The sequence below is a fragment of the Triplophysa dalaica genome, chromosome 8, assembly GCF_015846415.1.
Source record: "Triplophysa dalaica isolate WHDGS20190420 chromosome 8, ASM1584641v1, whole genome shotgun sequence".
NCBI lineage: Eukaryota > Metazoa > Chordata > Actinopteri > Cypriniformes > Nemacheilidae > Triplophysa > Triplophysa dalaica.
In genome coordinates, this window is record NC_079549.1 from 20,704,210 (window position 1) to 20,722,669 (window position 18,460).

The following is an 18,460-nucleotide window of genomic DNA, read 5'->3' on the forward strand; positions in this document are numbered from 1 at the left end:
TAACACATGATGTAAAACCAGAAAAAATGACATTTGATCTGTATGAAAATTGTAACACGTGTTCTCTCTCTCTGTGGTTCCTCAGCAAACTACCACTAATTGGCAATTAGGTGTTTTAAGTGTAGTGTTGATACATTCTGAATTACTCTCGTTAGTGTGAAACCAACATAACATATTCTCATCTGTCTAGACAGAAATGTGTCTGATGAGAGAGTGGGTTAGACGTTGCTAGGTGTTCTGATACTCTTGGTCCTCTTGATCATGATCTATTGGCTCTGTAGCCACGGGTACATTCTGCTTGATGGTATGAGCTGGCTGTAATTCAGTTTCCACAGATATAGAGCAGAAGCCTCTGATTCTCTCACAGATGGACTGCAGTATATGACCCTGTAGGGCCAGGCCAAGTAGGTTATGATGGAATATGAGGGTACATTTTGACGCTACAGCAGCCACAGTTCTTTTTAAAGTCTTTCTGACGTTGATCATAATGTTTGATAAAGGAAGAATTTGAGCTGTGCATTGTGAAAAATCTTATTTCACCTAGAATGATTGTACTGTAACAGAAATGTTTATATTATTATTGAGGAATAACAATACGTTTTGCATGTTTTTATCAGCGATTTCACAGAATTCAAGTATTGACGATAGTTGGGATATTAATAACCATAATCTTGATATCATGTTAATACTAATGTGATAGACGCTAATAAATAAAGTGCTTAAAAGGTTCTTCACAGCGATGCCATAGTAGGACTATTTTTGGTTCCACAAAGAACCATAAAGTCAAAGGTTCTTTAAAGATACATCTCTTTCTTACATTTTAATAATCTGGAGAACCTTCTTTTGCCACAGAAAACCTTTGTTAAAGGTTATTTATGGAACCAATTAGATAAAAAAAAAACTTTTCAAATCACTTTTATTTTTTTAACAGTGTAAAATCATAAATATTGACCACCACTCTCTGGTTGACACTGAAATGCAGTAATGTGTGATTTTGCCATGATTTTTGATGGCAAAAAAACCCCAAACAAAATAAACCAAATTAAAGATGCATTAAATAAAAGAATCAGTATTGTTTAAAAAAATCAATAGACTTCCCTATTTATATATATAATATTATGGTATTATGAGTTGTTTTCAATTATTTGTGTAGTGAAATCCGAAATTTTAACATTTCAAATAATGTTTTTTTAACTATGCATTTAAATGCCTGTGTCAGTCTAAACCTGGATTTCTAAGCATATGTTACAAAATGTATAAATGCAAGATGTCAAGCATTTAATGTTACATATCTACTTGAAGGCAATTTTAAAAGCCTAAGCGTTTCCTCGTCGCGCCAGTGTCAGCTATTCAAAGCGAACACACAATAGGCTTCTATGAAGCGTGTGCTATTTCGGTTGAATGGATGGTGACTTCATTTCTAGCTAGCTTTGTGCTGAATGGTCAGCTTAATTTTCTCGGCAATCAGCTACAACAATTCATAAGTGTATTTTTTAGATTTTATCCTGAATATAACCGCTTAAAATCCTTTGGATGTTGTAAACACAATAAAGTAGCATCAGCTGAAGCTTTTGCTTATAGATCAACAAGGGAAAATGCCAAAACGATGTGCTTTGTAAATTTAGGTGAAGGACCTGGAAAAAGGAAAATATGACCTTACTGTAATACGTTAAACATTTATTTTTGTGAAAGGTTTAATGACAAAACACAGGCACTTTGTAAAATACTTGCCTGTTTTAGGTATATTTAAAGTCTATATAGAGAAACATAAAGCACAATAACTTTTTACAGAATTTGCACTCTGATTATGTGTTTCAAACAAATAAAGATTTACATAAAACTGTAAGATCCACGTTGTGGAGCTTTTTCTGTATTGGCTGTTACGTTGCAACTATGTTTTGCCCTCATGGTCCCCACAGCTGTCATTTGATTGAAAACTATGAAAACATGCATGAGCTTTGGTCTGGTCATTTGCACCGGTGCGCCTAAATATATTTTCACCGACTCGCACAGTCATTTTCAGAAATGAACGCGTTGTATAAGCCTGCGGCATATTGCTTCGGCTGGGAAGTGACATTTTGTTGCGAAGAGGTTACTGATTTATATCTCACAAGACTTGATGGCATTCTAGAGGAATGTTTTATTGAAATATCGCCGTTCTCCATGGTATTCCTCAGTGGAAGTCAAAATAGACACAGAAATACATTAGGAGTACAGAACTTTAAAATGTGTCTTTTAGAAACTCTGAGATATTATAAATCTCATTATAGATCTTGTAGTTATTAATCAAAGCAATTAAATTAAACCTTTGTACACTTATTTTCTAAGATTGTTTAAACCCCTCAGAGCAGATTCAAGCTTTCCTGATTGAAAAAAGAGGATTGGAAGTGAACAGACAGTGGGTGATCTGGGGCTGAGAAAAACCCTCACCTCCTAATAATAGCAGTCTCTCGCTCTCTTAGATCATATCTAGTGCTGTCTGTGAAATCATAATTCATGTTTGTTTTGCAGCAAGGTGTTTCTAAATGACCGACTTGTGTGTGAAACAGCATGTGTCAGTATTGAAACATATCCAGAGACATTAGTAAACGTTGACCTTTCAAACTGAATCATTATGGTAGTCCTGGGGCCGGTTGCATAAACTGCTTAGATTAGTCTTAGAAGTTAGTCATCAATTTTTTTTCGTCAAGACATACCTTCTTTAAATCAGTTACCTGAAAAGGTAGATTGGGCTAGTTGAAGTATGAAAAGTAAGTCTGATTATTAGTCCAACATATTGCTAGACAGTGAGAATAGTTAAGTCGCTGTCTTAAATTAGCGGCTTAGTTTATGCAACTGGGCCTGGTGATCTACTTTAGTGCCACATTTAAGGTTGAGAACCATGTTTTCTTCGGTAATTTTCACCTTGACAACAAGCTCTGTTCTAGTTTTCGAATTGATTGCTACTGCTACTTGAATTAGCATTTCATGCTAATAGCTGACCTAACAAACTTGTCTGGTTCTTGACCTTGGTGTAATGCCATTTTTGGATGATGTGGTTCTTTTGTAATTATGGCTGAGCGACACAATCATGATTAATGTCGGAAAACACTTCAGCCTTCACTTCACGAGATGACTATGATGCCTACAAACATGCCCTACGCATAAGCAGCTCAAATAGACAAAAATAGAAAACCTCTGTTTCTTGCTCACCATCATTTTATCATTAGAGTTAAGGTCAACACAGGCTCATTGCAAAACCGTACCTCTGCCTACATTTCTGCATTACCCTAAATACGTAGCACCAGGTACAATTCACTGCATCTTTTGGGTGGAATGTCCACTAGTGGCGCATGGATTTCCCTCTGTTCTGATGCAGGTATATTCAAGGTTACGAAGCAGACCATACTGAATATTATTGATGTATATCCATGGCGGATAAACGTCTGATGTCATTACTGCTAGGATTGATTGTGTTTGGCTGAGGTAAATTAAGAACTTGTGTTTACTAGCTGCATAGCTTCAACTAAATTCCAAGTATTGTGAGGCTGAAGAATTAAATCAAAAGCGATCCCCTTTTCCATCCACCTTAAATCTCTAGGACGGCTACACACAGTAACAGATTTCGAAAATTTCCGCCGTAACGGTGGGGTTACGGTTGCTTCGATTTTGAAATGACATGAGCTTCTGGTGTCTTGTGACCGATGCGTTATAACGTTCGCCTACGTTACGAAATGGCATTGGCTGTCCCTCTTCAATAGATTTACACGCTAACCTTGAGTGTATACGGTCCAAAAAAATGTGACTGGGTGCATTCCTAGAGCGCGATCATCTGTAATTACAACCTTATGTGCTCATCACACAATTATATCACATGGTCAAGATTCCGAATGTAACGTGACCTGTTTTTTATGATTTTATACTGTTTTTGTCAGTGCTTGCGATAAATACTCGTGGTTGACTTGTATTTGCTTGTTCCGTGTTTTATATGGTTGGGAAGTGGGTAGGTTCAGGTTTAGGGTGGGAGTGGGGTTAGGTGCTCTAACCTTTTTACTTTGTGCTTGTGTCTGTTTCGTAACTTAATAAAACACATTAGAACGGAGAAAAAAATGCCTCTAGGGGACATTCCACTCGAAAGATGCAGCGATTTGTACCTGGAGCTATATATTTCATGTTGGGCAGAAATGTAGGCAGAGGTACGTATTTACAATAAGCCTGGACTGGTTAAGGAAGTATAAGACAACCAATCTAAATGTTTAGGCATTCATTACGTTCATTTTAATGGTCAAATTGTTTATACTTTAAAACACACACAAAAAAAAGGGATAGTTCACAAATTATGTTATGATTTACTCTAACTAAAATAGTTTTTTAAACCTGTCTGAATTTCTTTGTCTGCTGAACACAAAGGAAGATTATATATTTGGAAGAATGTCAGTTACCAAACATTTCTCATCCCCCATTGACCATTGATTAATTTACCCTACTATGGCATTAAATGGGGGATGAGATTTGTTTGCTTACTGACATTCTTCCAAATAGCTTGCTTTGTGTTTATCAGAACAAAGGTTTGGAGCAACCTGAGGGTGAGTAAAAGATGACAGAATTTTCTTTTTTGGGTGAGCTATCCCTTTAACTGTCAACATTTCTCTCTAATGTCAGCCAGGTGTGTGTAATATTATGACTGCTCCAGGAGTCAGGACCCCTTGAAGCATGTGGTCCAAACTGCAGAATAAGTACTTTTACCTCACGAAATGGAAAATGCCACAGTCTTAAAAGCATTGCTCTCTCCCCGCGTCTTCCCACACAAGGTGGAGGGGGACGGTGATGGAAAGCAAAACAAATTTTAGTATAATAAAGTAAAAGAATCCTTAAAAATGTTTTCAGACCTGGTGTTGCCAATACTAACTTTGCCCCACCCCACTTTACTTCTGCCTGGAAATGAGCAGAAAGCAGAGCTCTACTTTTTCTCTTTGCTCAGTATCAGTAAATGAGCTGAACATCTTTGTGTATTTTTGCCAGTATTTTGGTCATCTGTTATTTGTGACATGTGGAATAAGGCTTAAGTGTCACGTTTCAGTAAAGCATAATAACACTGCTAGCTGGCAAAATCCCACTGCCTTGAACTCGAGCATGCGCTGTGGCTGAAAGTATGAACCAGAATTTTTGTGGTTTGTCTTTTTTGTTTTTATGGTGGAAATGGGCATGTGCTCTTGTGTCGTATTCTGTTAATGCCTCTATTTTAAAGACTGTCATCGCTGACAACATTTTTATATGTATTTGTTGGGCTTTTTTGCCTTTATTATTTTCACAGTGCAGTGTGAATGAGGACTGAAAGCAAAGTGGGAGAAAGAGGGGGGTGGGGCCAGGAAAGGACTCAAACACCAATCGCATGATGCGCAACCGAGCGACATGTCAGAGCGCTAACCACAAGGTTATCGGATCTGATATCTTTTCTTATTTTTTATTTTAATGCAGCATTTTATTTTCAATGAGCCTTATTTTAGAACCATTAAGACCATTGTCCATTGTGCTAATATTTTTTATTATAACTGTGCACTGTTTGCAAAAAATGACTGCTGTGTTCATATTGGCATGTTTATAAAATGTATGTATTTGCATTTGCCCTATGTGTACATCATAGTAGTTGTTATACTGCTTTTAGTTGATAATATATTTTTAATTTGACAAAACAATCTTTGTATTACAGTAATGACAATAATCGTTATGATAATGTTATATTATTATATTATAATAATCATCTTAAAAATATTAACTGATGATGCACTACAGTAATGAGAATCGCTTATTTGTACAAAAAAAAAAAACTGCCAAACTCACAAAAGTCAGAGAAGTATGTTTTTTTTCAAATTAATTTTCTTTGTCATGATTTTTATATGACCAGAACATATCTGCCCAAAGTCTAAATGAGACTGCAGTTCAAAACATAAATGGACAAAACAACGATTTTACCCTCTATTCATGAAAACACATTACTACCATTCTGCCTCCTTTCCTCTCTTTCTGTTTTCTTCACTGTTTTGTGTCACTCTTTAGACACGTTGTTGAGCTTTCAAACCCACCACTCCTCTCACTTCAGAGTTGCACATAACCCCATCTGGCCCACAGCTGAAAGCTATTAAAGCTCTGCAAGAACTTCCTCCCCAGTCTCCCAGTTTTGTGTGAGAGCGTATAAGTCGCCCGGCATTGCTTTTCACCTATCTTTCTGGGCTCTTCATAAAGCGTTTTTTTGCCGGCTCTCCCTATCACCTAACTTTGGCAGAAGACACTGGTGGGTGTTCTGGAATCTTCCATCATTATTTGGTAAGAATGTTGGCCTTTTTTATGTAGAGTGGTCTGACAGAAAGGGCAGGAGTGTTTAGAGCCGGGCTCCGAGCTCAGTGCACAATAACAACTCATCCATGTGAGGAATGCAGAGAGTTGCATGAAAAAACATCTTTGTTTGCTATTTGAGTTTCAGTCTGCAGGATTCGATAGAAAACAAAGGATTCATTTCGTTCAGTTTCTTTGTGGAGTTATGCTGGGGTAGTGGAGCATTATGTTGTAAATGCTGGCTGTGTTGGAGGGGATATGGGTCATATCTGTGGAATTCTCATCAGCTTTGAACGGTCTTAACTTTTGTTTTTTTAGGGTGCAGATGTTTAGTGGTTTGCATTTTTCTTTTATTCCTCAACCGCTGCATTCTTTGCTTACATACGGTGCTTTTGAGCATTTGTAAATGCATTTTTGAACATTGCGAGGCAACAATTATGCATTTTTTTTTACGTTTTAAATAGTAAGATGTTTGATGTGTGTACTCTTTTTAAGGAACATTTTTTATTTTATTTATTTCTATATTGAAAATATGCAATATAATTTTCTATTATTGGTTACTAAACAAAATCTGTTTGAATTTGTGTTTGCGTATCTGAAAATAATTGTTTTCATTTTAAAATCGGCTGTTACCTAAAATAAAACATTTGCTGTTACCTAGCGTTACATGTTATCTACCTCGGACGCGACACGACACATGGCCTTGTTTAAATGGGATTGTGCATCCAGTGTGGACAACAATTCAAAACAATTTAGATGTTGCTTTTGTTGTAGATTAAGTTTTTAATCCATATGACATATATTTCCATATTTACTCAATAGCTCAAAATTGTATAAGAAATAGGCTATTCAAAGTGTTTTCAGCTACACACAAAAACATGTTTTTCAGTTTCCCCTTGAGACTTTTTTCATTTGAAGCCAGAAAGGGTCTAGACAACCTCATACTTCCACAAACCCGAGGTAAACCCTGCCGCCCCACTCGGCAGTTATGAATAGCTGTGCTGTATTCTTAGACATACCTAAGCAAGGGTTCACATTGAGGATACTAAATATTATCAGCAGAACATTGCGGCTCAGCATAAAAGAAGGTCTCCGGCTCTTCCCTGGTGGGAAGACTGACCAACCAGGAAGTGATAAAGAAAGAACTAACACAGCTGCTGTCAGTTATGCAGCGGACAGCACAGCCAGGTGTTTGTCCAGGTGTGACCGGCCAACATAATACAGCTTAGCAGATAACCTAGCCATCGTACCCACTGGGTTTATTTTAGTTCTCAGTGGAAGGTGTTTAAAACAACATATTATGCACTCTGTGGCTCTTTTCTTGTGAAGCTGTAGTGCACATGTGTGAGAGATCGTTGGCCTGTAAATAAACGTCACCCTTTTTCTGAAGAATTTTTTGAAGTATGACAGAAGTCATGATTCATGAAATTTTTCCACTCCTCGGTCTCCACAGTTTGTTGGCGACGGGAACGCGACACACTCGTGACAGCACCTTCTCAGTCAGCGATGACCCTCATCCTTCTGAGTTTGACTCGGCGAGGCTCTTTTTGACAGCTCAATTGCCCATGAATAAAAACAGAAGTGTCATGTTTTTTTCTTTTCTTTTTAGCCCCTTTGCTCTTACGGACAGTTCCTTAACTGTCAGTCTGAAATGCAAATGCATGTTTGCATTGCTTTTAAAGACACTTGAACTAAAAAATGCCAGTTTATCTCTATATTTTATTTTATGTTTTTATTGAAGGCCTGAATGAATTATGAATAGGTTTATCTAACGCACACCGGCACATAATTGTGAGTTATTAAAGTGAAGTAACAGAAGCATTAACCATGAATAATTTTCCCTTATCTTTTTCCCGATCACCCCTGGCGGTTTGTAAATCACGAAAAATGTTACGGGTTTTAGAAGAAAACCTGACCCCTTAAGGCTCGGAGAGGTTTTTCAATATGTCGCAATGTTTCAATACACATGTGTGCGCGTACGAATCGAAAGCAGTATGATTGCAAGGCTGTACGTTCAGCTGTACGTGCACGCTCGCGCACACGAGAAAAAAGTATGCCATAAGGGGTTCAGCTGTCAAAATTAACTTTGAAAACCTCAACTTTAGGGTCAGACATTTTTTTTCTACCAGTCGATGTGCACATTTTAAAATGAATGTTGAGAAAGCTCTCCGGTTCACACCAATCTTGCAGTTATTCAGATTGTGATATGCGCACACACAACACAATTGAATACAAAGACCTGCATTTGTGCAGCTGACTCAAACCCTAAGCGTTGCTAAGATATTGTCTTCTTGTATATAGTAGGGAGTAAACTACTATCAAATGTGTTTGTGATTTTTGTCATGAAGCCATAAATCGCATTCTCCCATGCCAAGATGTCATCCTCGAGCACTATAATTTACTGCTTCCCTCCAGTGACATGCCACACCCTTCTCGTGAAAGCAAACCATATTATAGACATCACTTGTAACGCTGCATGTTTTGCAAGATGCTGTGCAGCAGATCTGAAGAACAGAACAGAACAGTGCTATGCAACTTGAAACATATTGTTACTAAGGAAAAATGCAAGGGAGCTAATTTGTTCAGAACAGAAAAAGTATTGAGTTGACCATGTTTATTGCTGTTAGGTTGTGTGCACACAATAAAACTGCCATGTTCTCTAATCGATTGCATTTCTCCATTGACATGGTTAGCGTATCCGTGTAAACTGCGCTTTTACGCTCTTTGTTAGAATTACAAACTTCTATAATATGATGTATTTAAAAACAGGATTTTTAAAACGAAATACATGTACTGTACACTGTGAATTGATTTGATCATAAAACTTGGTCTCAAAGACAGAGAAAAGGCCTTAACGGGTAAGATGTATTTGTGACATAAGCTAAAAGAAAAGGCACTTCTGAAGCTCAAGTTATTACATCTTTAATAATAGACTTCGAAGACAATGATTTTGCAATAACGTGATCTAGAACCATGCATTAAGCTAAACAGGGTGATTGTTTCGATTTCATATTGCCTTTAAAAATGAGATTCCTTGAAGAGGAGTGCCTTTATGAAGAGTGATGAAAGGCAGTTGATATTGTCTTGGAAACATCATTGAAACCAGTAATGCACGCAAAGACCCTTCGGGGAGGTCTCGCTCTTGATCTCCTCTTTCTCTTCTTTCATTATCCATCGGCTCCTTTTCTTCGCTTTTGTTATAGTTCTGCCCATTGGGGTAAACGTTTGATTAGTCGGTGTCGTTGCTTGTGTAAATCATTGGTTAAGCTTCTCCCTTGATGTGTGACATTTGCCTGAGACGGAGGCTTAAGAGCTCGCGGTATAGGGAAGTTCTTTTATATGAGTTTCCTTCGTATTTTTTCTGTAGAACCTTGTTAAACTTCACTATTGCTGACTGACTTGGGAAATGCAGCGCAGTCTTTCAATCTCGAAAAATACACATTGAAATATTTGAACGAAAAGGTGAATTTTCAATAGTGGTCGACTGCTAGCGGTTTTCAGATGAAAACAAAAGAGCGAGCTTCTAAAATGCTGATGTTCATGTGATTAAAAGCAAACACAACAGAGTAAATTTATATATCCGCTTTCTTTCAAATAGGTAGAGGTGGCACATTCCAGGAAATCCCAGCTGAGACGGAGTGTTTTCAAGCATGAACCGGGCATTTAACAGGAAAAAAGGTGTGTATTTTACTGGCTCTCTATTTTTTTTGCCTTATTTAGTTCTTAAATATAACAGTCCTCTGAAACTCTTTAGATCCCATTTATATTGTGACTTAATAAAGCAGATCAAATGATCATCAAATGATAACACTGAATTCAAATGCATCCACATCGAGTTGCAGATGTATCTAAATAACTCACTACATCTTCATGTAAAATGCCAAAGTTTAATAACTAACAATTTTGGGGTTGTGCATTTCAAATGGTTAAAATTAAGGGAAGATGCTCTGAAAAGAGGAGAGGACACAATAATAGTGGGCGGAGTTTGTCAGTTCTGATCTGTTCTTATCTGCTTGTTCTGTTCCCGAGGAAGTCAATGTAATGTTATTGTTTATGTTAACGTTCAGGTACAAATTTTAATGTGTAAACCAGACATGCCTTTGTTTTTGACTTAATGGCTGGAAGCAGATCTGTTTGTTGTTTGCAACCGTCTGTGTTTATCACCACCTGTCCGGGCCTCCTTTCCAAAATGAATTAATGGATTTTTGATGTAATAAACCCTATCGGCCAGTCCTGTCTCCCAGATGGCAGGGAATGCTGATATTTCTGTGGTATGAAATTGCTTTGAAGATTTTGAGTGAAAACACAAACGCCATCAAAAACATTCCGTTCCAAAGCCCTTGAAAGACATGATTTAGACGATACTACCTAGATGTATATGAAACATCTGAATATGAATGAGTTATAATTCTAATTCTTTTTTAACCGGATTTCAGAAAGACTTTAGGCATAACGGAAAAATCTTTCTAGCGCAGTACAGAGCAAAACTCTTGTGGCCACAACACATTTCATTCCACCGCCTAGCACGGATGTTACAAGCGCCTCTAGTCTGGCACACAGGACAGTTTTGTTATAGGCCGTTGAGAACTCCAATAGCCCATCTGGCTGAAAGACAGCATTAAATTCTTTCACTGACACAAAAAGCTCTATCCAGGCTACTTATGAACAATACCGACATTTACCAAAGACAGTAATCATTTTACGAGCATGCATTCATTAACCAGCAATGATTCTAGAGAGGTCTAATGAAGTCTGACTAATGCATTAAAAGTTAGGTGGTCGATTCGTCATTGCTCTGTCAGGTACTGTAAACGTTTCTCACCGTTATGTTTCTGATAAGCTCATAAATATTTTTCCTCCTGCAGAGTTCAATAATGGCCATTTGTCTCATGGAGCCTTAGGCTAATGAACTAGAAAAGGAAACTTTCTCTTGAAGATGGTTGAATGTCATTCCGTAAAGTCTGTATAATGGATAAGCCAGACGGATACGGTTGAATTACTTGAGAGATCTTGATCCCAGTCATAATCATTTTCAAGCTATTTTTGATACCTTACATGAAAGCAATAGCACAAGTCAGATGAGGTTGAAGATCTGGGCCCCATTTTATAGATGTTGCTTGAAACTTCATGAAGAAACATTTAAAGACGGTGTGTTTAAATATCTGCAGCCTGTATCCAATGCATCTTTGACAGTATCTCGGTTTGAAACACTGATCTCTTATGTACTTGCTCAGCCCTGCTGAAATACAAACAATAGAACCCTGCCCGAAAGCACATTAGAAAATGGCATGAATTTAATGGTTATGATGGGAACTGAATTGATTTTAATGGAAATATAATGGGGACTACTGGTATGTGATGGATTCTATTGGTGGGATTTTTATCTGGCAGATTAATCCTATTGGAATAAAGCTATTTTTTTTGTAAGGGTTTTAATGGAAAATAGCTAATCGATCATGATGGAAACCATTAATATTTCTATGATAGCTTCTTTCGGGTGTCTGTTGTTTCTTCAGTAGGGAATAATAGATTAATGTTGACCTTTTTTGCTTTTTTCATGCTTAAGACAAGACAGTAGAGATTGAGAGGAAAGCATGGGTGTGAAGAACAGGGAATGAGATCGGCAAAGGAAGTGGAGTCGGATTAGAAATCGGGTCGCCAGAGGTGCAGTTGCATTATATGTCAGAGCGCTAACCACTAGGCTATTGGCAGATTTTAATAAAACTGTAGCTTTAAATTACAAACGAATAAACAAATAAGAGATCTTTAAAACTTTTTTTTACCCAGACAACATTATAATGCTTTGGATTATCTGTCTGAACATAAAGCTACAGGTTAAACTGCAGTTAGCCAACAGGTACAAGCTGTTAGTTTCAGTATTAGATGGTTGTTCATCTACAAAAGCAGGGGCAGAAATTGTTTGTGTGATGACAGAAATAATTGGAGCCATATCCTTTCCAGACATATGCATATGGCATATGGCAACAGTGCTTGTTATTTAGACAATAATAAAATCAGGTTTGAAGCCTCGAATGGCATGAAATATTTCCCACTTTTGAATAATGAATTACTGGTGTGATGTGATTTTTGTATTCTCCTTTTCTAAGATTGAAATGATTGCCGTCAGTTAATTGGTTAGAATCTAACATTCCCAAAACACTTCGTGCAGTACCCTGTCAATAACCTCTGCAAACCTCTATCAGATTCCGCTTCCTAATTGCATATCGCTGCTCGTCTTGTTTATTTCTGTCCTGCTTAATGCTCAAAGAAATGTCTGATCGTGTCATCAGTGCAGTGCCGACGGCTCCTGGCTTTCATAATGCTTAGCTGGAGATGAAATGCCCCTCGTTTACAAGTAGAAATATGAATCTCTCTTTAATGAAATATTGTCTGTGTGCTTAAAGGAACTTGCATTCAAAGCTTCATCTCCTTCAATTGAAATGCAACACAATGGCGTTGTGCCCAGATAATTTCATTACGGTTTGTGGCACATAGTAACATGGTTGTTTAAGTAGATCATTCTTATAGTATTCCCGACATAATGTTGTCTTATAATCATCCAACGCTCAATGGATCAAATCAGTCAGGTGTAAAATTAGATGCTGAGGTTACAGAGTCTCTTTAATTCATGCCGAAGCACTCTGAAGCATTTGTTAAGAGGCTCTTCTTTGGTCTGAGTCATATTTTTTATTTATTCACAAATCATTCGATTTTGGTAAACTACTTTATTTACTGCCCGTTTTGTTTGCTTTCAATAGCATCAATGGATCATTTTTAATTGTAGTTCTGCACTAGACATAGAGTTGAAGATTATAAGTAAATAACTTCATTTTCTTTATGCAAGGTGCCCATTTGTGTTCCACAGAAATCGAGTTTGAAATGACGTAAGGATCTGTACATAATGACTCTTTATTCATGTTTGGCATATTTTCATAAAGTAGGAGGTCTACCAATTTTCCATTTTAAATAATACAACACTTTCATATATTCATTGTTTTCGGGTGTAATTTTTGAATAGATATTAGATCTTTTGTTTCCACCTACATGTTCCTCAATTTTATTGTTTGCTCTTCCCCAAATAAAGGAAGATACATTTCTTGAGTCAGTTTTGATCAGCTACAGCAATCAGAGGTCACTTCCGAGAAACGCAGACAATTCTGAGCGTGACATTTTGAGGTGTGCGATCTTCATTTGACCTATGAATCACACGCACCCGGTGAGAAATTTCAACAGGCAGGTGCGCTGTACCCTGACAGTCAGTGAAATAAGAACATGACACATTTTCAATAAGCGATGGATTCATAAAAATTACTGTGAGATTAGAATATACAAACTTCTTGTCTGGATCCTACTCAATTATTTTCATCCCACATCTAGAAATGACAAATTTATACCGTAATTGCTGTGAATGCCTGAAATATGCTGTCTAAAATTTAAAGTGATCCCTCTCTTTCCACGACCAATATTTCACTTAAAAAATAATTTCATTTTACAGACCGGAATAAACTTTCACTGGGTTTTCATCTTCTAAAGATTTATAGTTAATTGCCGAGCGCTGGGTTTAATTAAAATCGACCGCTGCTCTCTTGAAATACCAGCCATGGTTTGAAGTCCTCCGGGGTCTTGGGTTCGATCTGCTTGAGTTTTACTTGGACAAATGGGAGATTAATTGGTCATTGTTTTCTTGTAAATGTATGAGTGGCTGTAGTCCAGGATACCATTATATGACACTCTTTCAAGAGCTTCACATCTGATGTACATTAAAGCGAGTTTTAAAGAGACAATTTGGGAAAAGACTGCGAAGAAGAATTTTAAGAGCATTGATTTTTTTCGATTTCATTTCTGACCGTAACAGAGCACTTTGTTCCTGGCGATTAGGCTCACCGCTCCGTCCTAATTTTGTTGCTTTTAGATTTTTACCCTTGGGTTTAAGTCCATGGATTGAAAACAAGAAATGTTCTTCTTTTGTAGCACGTTTTCTCCACAAATCTGATGTTCCTTTAACTTGTTGTCTTCTGCTTTTCGAAGAACAACATGGCCCATGTTTCAACGTTTAACAAGAAAACATCCTGCTGTGTCAGAAAACCTTTAAAGAGGTAGTTCACCCCAAAATTCTGTCATCTTTATCTACATTATCAAAATATCTTCTTCTGTATTCTGTAGAAGAAAGTAATGCATACAGGTTTGAAAGTACAAGACGGTAAGTAAATGATGACAGAATTACCTTTTTTTTTTTACTATCCCTTTAAACACTGCTTTCTCCGGCAGTATATGGATGTTCTTGTATAACATTCAGCTCCAATGGCATCATCTGTTTTGTGTGTCCTGTAAGGTGTATTTTTATAGATTATAAATCAATAAATGTCAATCAATACAAATATTTGCTCTGTTTTTATTGAAGATTATCTAATGCTCTCCAACCTGAATTTGTGATGCTGCTTTTGAAAACCCAGCTAAAGCCTGAAATACACTACACGACTTTATAAAATCCGAACAGATAAAAAAAAACAAGACATCACACACACTCTTACAATAAAGGTGCTTACAAGGTTCTTCACAGAGATGCTATAGAAGAACCGTTTTTGGTTCCACAAAGAACCATCTCTTTCTTACCTTTTACCTTTCTCTGAAGAACCTCTTTTTACCACAAAGAAGCTTTTGTGAAACAGAAAAGTTTGTTGGATGCTATAGTTTCTTTACAGAATTTAGTTAAAAAGGTTCTTCTATTGCATCGTGAAGCACCTTTTGAAAACACACAAGATAAAATTTGCAGACTGGCACAGACTTTCTGCATCAAGTCCAGACTGAAAGTAGTTTATTCCAGACATTTTTTGTGAATAACCGTTTTCTACATATAGATTCATTCTACATACACTCTTAAAAAAAGCTTTTTTAAATGTTCTTTGATGTCATAGAAGAACGTTTTGGTTCCATAAAAACCTTTAACATCTGAAGAACCTTCTATGACATCGCTGTGAAAACCCTTTTAAGCACCTTTATTTTTAAGAGTGTGATCTAAAGAACATTGACTATCATTGAATACTGACTATCAAACATTAAAATCAATGTTTAGGAAGGCAACCTCCAGTATTTTTGCAATAAAATTTAATGTAGTGTCAATAAAATAATTCATTTCAGTATTATAAATATACATGTGAGTAATGTATTTTAAAATTTATGATACAATTTAAATATATAGCCATGAAAAAAATGTAGATACTGTATATGGATACTTGTTTAGGTAAAATGAGATTTTTTTTCATTCAGTCTTTTACATTGCAGGATTTCACAAACGGTCACATTTGATAATATTAGATTTTTGGATAGTTGTGGTGCTTTGGAGCCCTGTCTAAAACCACTTTTCTTAGGAGGTACGTTTGCACAAACCTGTGTACGCTGTCTGATAAGTCATTGACTTTCTGGGTAGGGAGGCAGCTGCACTCGGGTACGGACGTGGCTTGGATATGTCCTCCTCTGTTAATTAAGTGTTTGTTGATGCAGCAGCATCAGCAGGAGAGGTGAATGCTTTGACTCCTGTAGCTTGTTTGTCACAGTTAGATAATACAGGTTTCTCTGAGCAGCCGTACAGGAAGAGGCATGAGTTTCCTCATGAGAGCAGAAGAGGGTCAGATGTTATGGACGGAAGACAAAATCTCAGTAATTTGCTTTTGACAGGTCTACAGTGTAGCTTTAACTGCAAGATGTCTGGTTTTGAAATGGTTTTATTGAACAGTTATGTGAGGATTTTAAAGGATCAATGCATGGTTTGTCGTTTAAACACCTTAAGACAATGAGGCTCAGCACAATAACACATCAGCATCAGTTGTTCTTTACAGATTTTGGTGTGAGGTATAACACGTTTTCTTGACAGGTCTTGTAACCTTGATTCAAATGACTAGAAGCTGATTTTTGCCTGTAGGACTCTGTCTCCTTTTTATATCTGGACTGTTTGTCAAAAAACTGATTCCTCATTAAGATATTGCTCACTTCATAAAGCACCTTATTAGGGTAATAGTGTTCTGTCTCTTTCTAGATAAATCATGGATGCACACTCCAGAAGCCCTGGCCAAGCATTTTATAGCATACAATACCAAGGTATGTGTCATAAACCTCTTGAAATTTTCTTTATTATGCTGTCAATAACACATTCTCATTTAACCTAACACTGAAATTGTGCACATGTAGACCGCTATCTATAACGTGTTACACAGTGGTGGCTGTAAAATGATGCTCGGAGGACATATTTGCTTTTAATAACTCCTTGAATTCTCCTTAAAACAGGGTTTCACTTTATACTACACTATAAACTACAGAACATCCATCCATTAAAAGAAAAAATAATAATAAAAGAATCTTAAATAAATAATTATTATTTTTTATTTAAATCTTTAATGTATGACTTAAGGGTGAATGTATGTTATGTTATGTTATGTTATGTTAATGTGTCGAAGTTCAACATCACTTTTGTGGGTGTATAATATTTTATTTTACAGGTGGTGTTTCTGTTTTTTTGTCGTTATAAAACATAAGACATTTCTCATGAGGGATCTTGAAGGTCCAGTGTATGAAATTTAGCAGCATCTACCGGTGAGCCACTAACTCCCTTTTGACGCACTACGGTGGCTGACATCCGTTTTCATCCCACAAAACAATAAACTTGTTTGTGTCTCTTTTGCTGTTCATCAACATCCTGTGAGAAAGAGCATCAAGCATACTCTGTCATTGCTGTTTAACGCTCTGTTTCACCAGAGTGATCTTCTACTCTGACCTGAGAACCTGTCTGTGTAAGAAGTCTTTCTAAATCCCTAACCAAAACACGACTCCTTAGATTTTCAGACCTTCTATCTGCATGGACTGCATCTATAATTGAGAAAAGAATAGACAAAGAAAGTGAATTATAGAAAAAAAATGGTGTTCTGCCAGCATAACGGGTGACAGATGAACAAAGGTTGGATGTCTATGACGAAAACCTCTCCGAACAGCCAGAGGGGCCGCAGTGATCAGAAATAAAAGACCCTGTACACGGTGTAATGTTGACTATCTATCACTTCTGCCTCACTTGCTGTCCTACCGTATTCGCTTGCCCTTGAGTGTGGACAGCATCGATCATATCTACGTGCTGCACAGCGGCACAGCCAGCAAGTATGGGGCCCCTACTTCACGAATTAACACTATTTTAATATATTTTCAGCAGCCATTCTAACAAAAAGTTTACATAAAATGGTTATAAGAAAAGGTCTGCGCTTCTGTATGGCTAGCATCCAATGTTCTGTTTCAGCAAGGGCTGCTGGGTGAATGTTACTGTACACCCCCTGATAAATATTCATGAGCCAAGCTGATAAGATTTATAATGTATTCCCCTAAAACCTTTCTGTGATTGTTCAAACTCTCCTTGTGCTAAAGACACTCTGTAGAGGGCTTGTGTTTTACTCCAGATTTCAAATTAATAATGCAGACATTTTTCACTATTACATATTAAATTTGTGATCATGTAGATATGAACTGCAAATATGTCAGGACAGAAAGTCAGATTTGCCATCTGTGAATATTTATTTTATTACATTGTTTTTTCCACTTTACAATATTAATACGTCTCCCACTAGAAAAGAAGTCTAGTGTACGAGCGGTACGCCATTATATTTTGTTTTGAGACGTATGCCAGCAGAACCTCTGAACAAACGCTTGACCACATGGACTGCATAAAGGTTAATAGCTCCATCTGTTGGAAATGAAGTGTATTGTTGTTTGTTGCTTGTATTTCAAATGAACTCCAATGTGTTCCGGATGAAATGTTTTAGTGATCATCAAAGCCTATGAATGAGTATGAATGAGGGTTTGAAATTATAATTAGAAATACGATTTCAGAGTTTTTACACAATCAAAAGAAGAGCAGGTGATATGATCTTCTCTCTTTATGTCCAGCGTAACTGAGCTCAGATATTATTGTTATACTTTTTTCAGAGTTATGTCTACTGTTTTCTATTTCTATATTTATTGACATTTAAAATTATTATTTTTACAGTTTCTGGGGAATACGGAGGTCGATCAACCCAAAGGTACAGAAGTTGTAAGAGATGCTGTCAGAAAGCTGAAGGTACAGTAATTTAATCTCGCTTGACATTAGTTGCAAACGGAGGTTTCTTCGGTA

At 36.9% G+C, this 18,460-nt stretch overlaps 1 protein-coding gene across 10 annotated transcripts in view; it reads left to right on the top strand.

The window, feature by feature from the left end:
* Window positions 1–18,460, top strand: part of gulp1a (GULP PTB domain containing engulfment adaptor 1a) — a 43,848-nt gene that overhangs the window by 17,875 nt on the left and 7,513 nt on the right. For 9 of the 10 annotated variants that reach the window (XM_056754754.1, XM_056754755.1, XM_056754748.1 and 6 more), the window contains 3 exons: window positions 9,911–9,990; window positions 16,346–16,407; window positions 18,335–18,406. In XM_056754754.1, the coding sequence (XP_056610732.1) occupies window positions 9,963–9,990; window positions 16,346–16,407; window positions 18,335–18,406 (162 nt within the window). In that variant the 5' untranslated portion in view covers window positions 9,911–9,962. Of the gene's footprint in view, window positions 1–6,143; window positions 6,304–9,910; window positions 9,991–16,345; window positions 16,408–18,334; window positions 18,407–18,460 lie in introns of those variants that run through there. The other variant, XM_056754749.1, reaches the window with a different exon arrangement.